At 41.5% G+C, this 1,283-nt stretch overlaps 1 protein-coding gene across 1 annotated transcript in view; it reads right to left on the bottom strand.

Annotated features, from left to right (window-relative positions):
• Positions 1 to 990, bottom strand: part of LOC104783710 (alpha-glucan phosphorylase 1-like) — a gene marked incomplete at its 5' end in the record, with an annotated part of 1,528 nt that extends 538 nt beyond the window's left edge. The window contains 4 exon segments of the mRNA XM_010508830.2: positions 3 to 44; positions 208 to 309; positions 414 to 643; positions 784 to 990. Coding sequence (XP_010507132.2) covers positions 3 to 44; positions 208 to 309; positions 414 to 643; positions 784 to 990 — 581 coding nt within the window.

Below are 1,283 nucleotides of genomic sequence, written 5' to 3'. Positions count from 1 at the left end.
GCAAGTCTCCCAAGTCCACCATTCCCAAGTGCAGGGTCTGGCTCCTACCATTTGGAAGTCAAAGATTAAGCATCTCAGCACAAATAAAGAAGATTAAGGCTCTGAGAAACCAAGCAACAAACCCACAAAAACAACCAGCTCTTAGACTTTTGTAGTAAATCATAGATCCTTGAGAAGATCAATCTACAATAATAATCAAAAACTCACCTGACTAGCTACAGTTTCCAAATCAAAACCAAGCCTCTTCAAGGCGTCACCATAAGCACTATTAAGCCCAAGGTTACCCACTGCATTCGACAAGGCTCTACCCTACAATGTGAGAGAGAAACAGTCAGGTCATATTATAGCCAAACACAAGATCACTAATAAGAGTCTCAAACACACAAGAAAGAATAAAAGTCAAAAGCAAAAACCTGCAAAAACTCCATTGACAGATAATAAGCCTGTTTCACATTCACCCTATTGTAATACTCATAAGTAGCATTCCAATTCATGATCAGAGCGTCTCTAACACTCTGCGCAGTCGCAAAGAACGCCTTAGGTAACTCAAACTTCTCCGGAGAAAATAAAGGCGTGAACTCCGCGTGGTACTTGATACTCGAAGCTACGGAAGCAGCATCTGGAGCAAACGGATTCATCACTTCTGAAAAAAAATTCAATCAAACGCGAACATTGAATACGAATCAGCAAACTTTCACAAACCCCAACATTTTCACTACAAAATCCAAATTCCATACCCTAAATTCTTAAACTAGAACCAAGTAATTCGGATGAGAAAACGACCTTGTTCGGAATCGATAACTGCATCAACCACCTTCTCCTTAGGCTCGCTAGAGATAGATTTAACCACTAACGGAAACCTTCTCTTTACCGACGGTCGCCAGTTTCTGCTTCTCGCCGGAAACATCCTCGTCTTCCATCTTCCGTTGTCAGCACAACGACGCGCAACGAGGCGAGATAAGGAATTGCATTGTACCAAAATCTCAGCTCCTGTCGATACACCGGAGATTCGCATCGAATCCATCAATCCCAGTGGTGGAGTAGAGAACACTTAGAGAGAGAGCTCTGAGCTTTTTTTTTTTTTTCAGTTTCACGAGGCAAAATCTTATCAGTGAGAGTGATCAAGTTATAAACAAGTGATCTGTGGTTGACTACGTGACATTGAATCCACGTGTCGTTGTTTTATTGGATGATGAGACTGTACTATTACTATTACTATCCGTGAGAAATCACCTTTCTCAGTGGGTTTAGTAGTTGAGGAGGAAGGAGATATTTCTGGGAGA

The sequence above is a fragment of the Camelina sativa genome, chromosome 4 (assembly GCF_000633955.1).
Source record: "Camelina sativa cultivar DH55 chromosome 4, Cs, whole genome shotgun sequence".
Lineage (NCBI taxonomy): Eukaryota > Viridiplantae > Streptophyta > Magnoliopsida > Brassicales > Brassicaceae > Camelina > Camelina sativa.
Note: the sequence above shows the minus strand (reverse complement) of the source record. Positions and strands in the feature narration are given on the sequence as shown.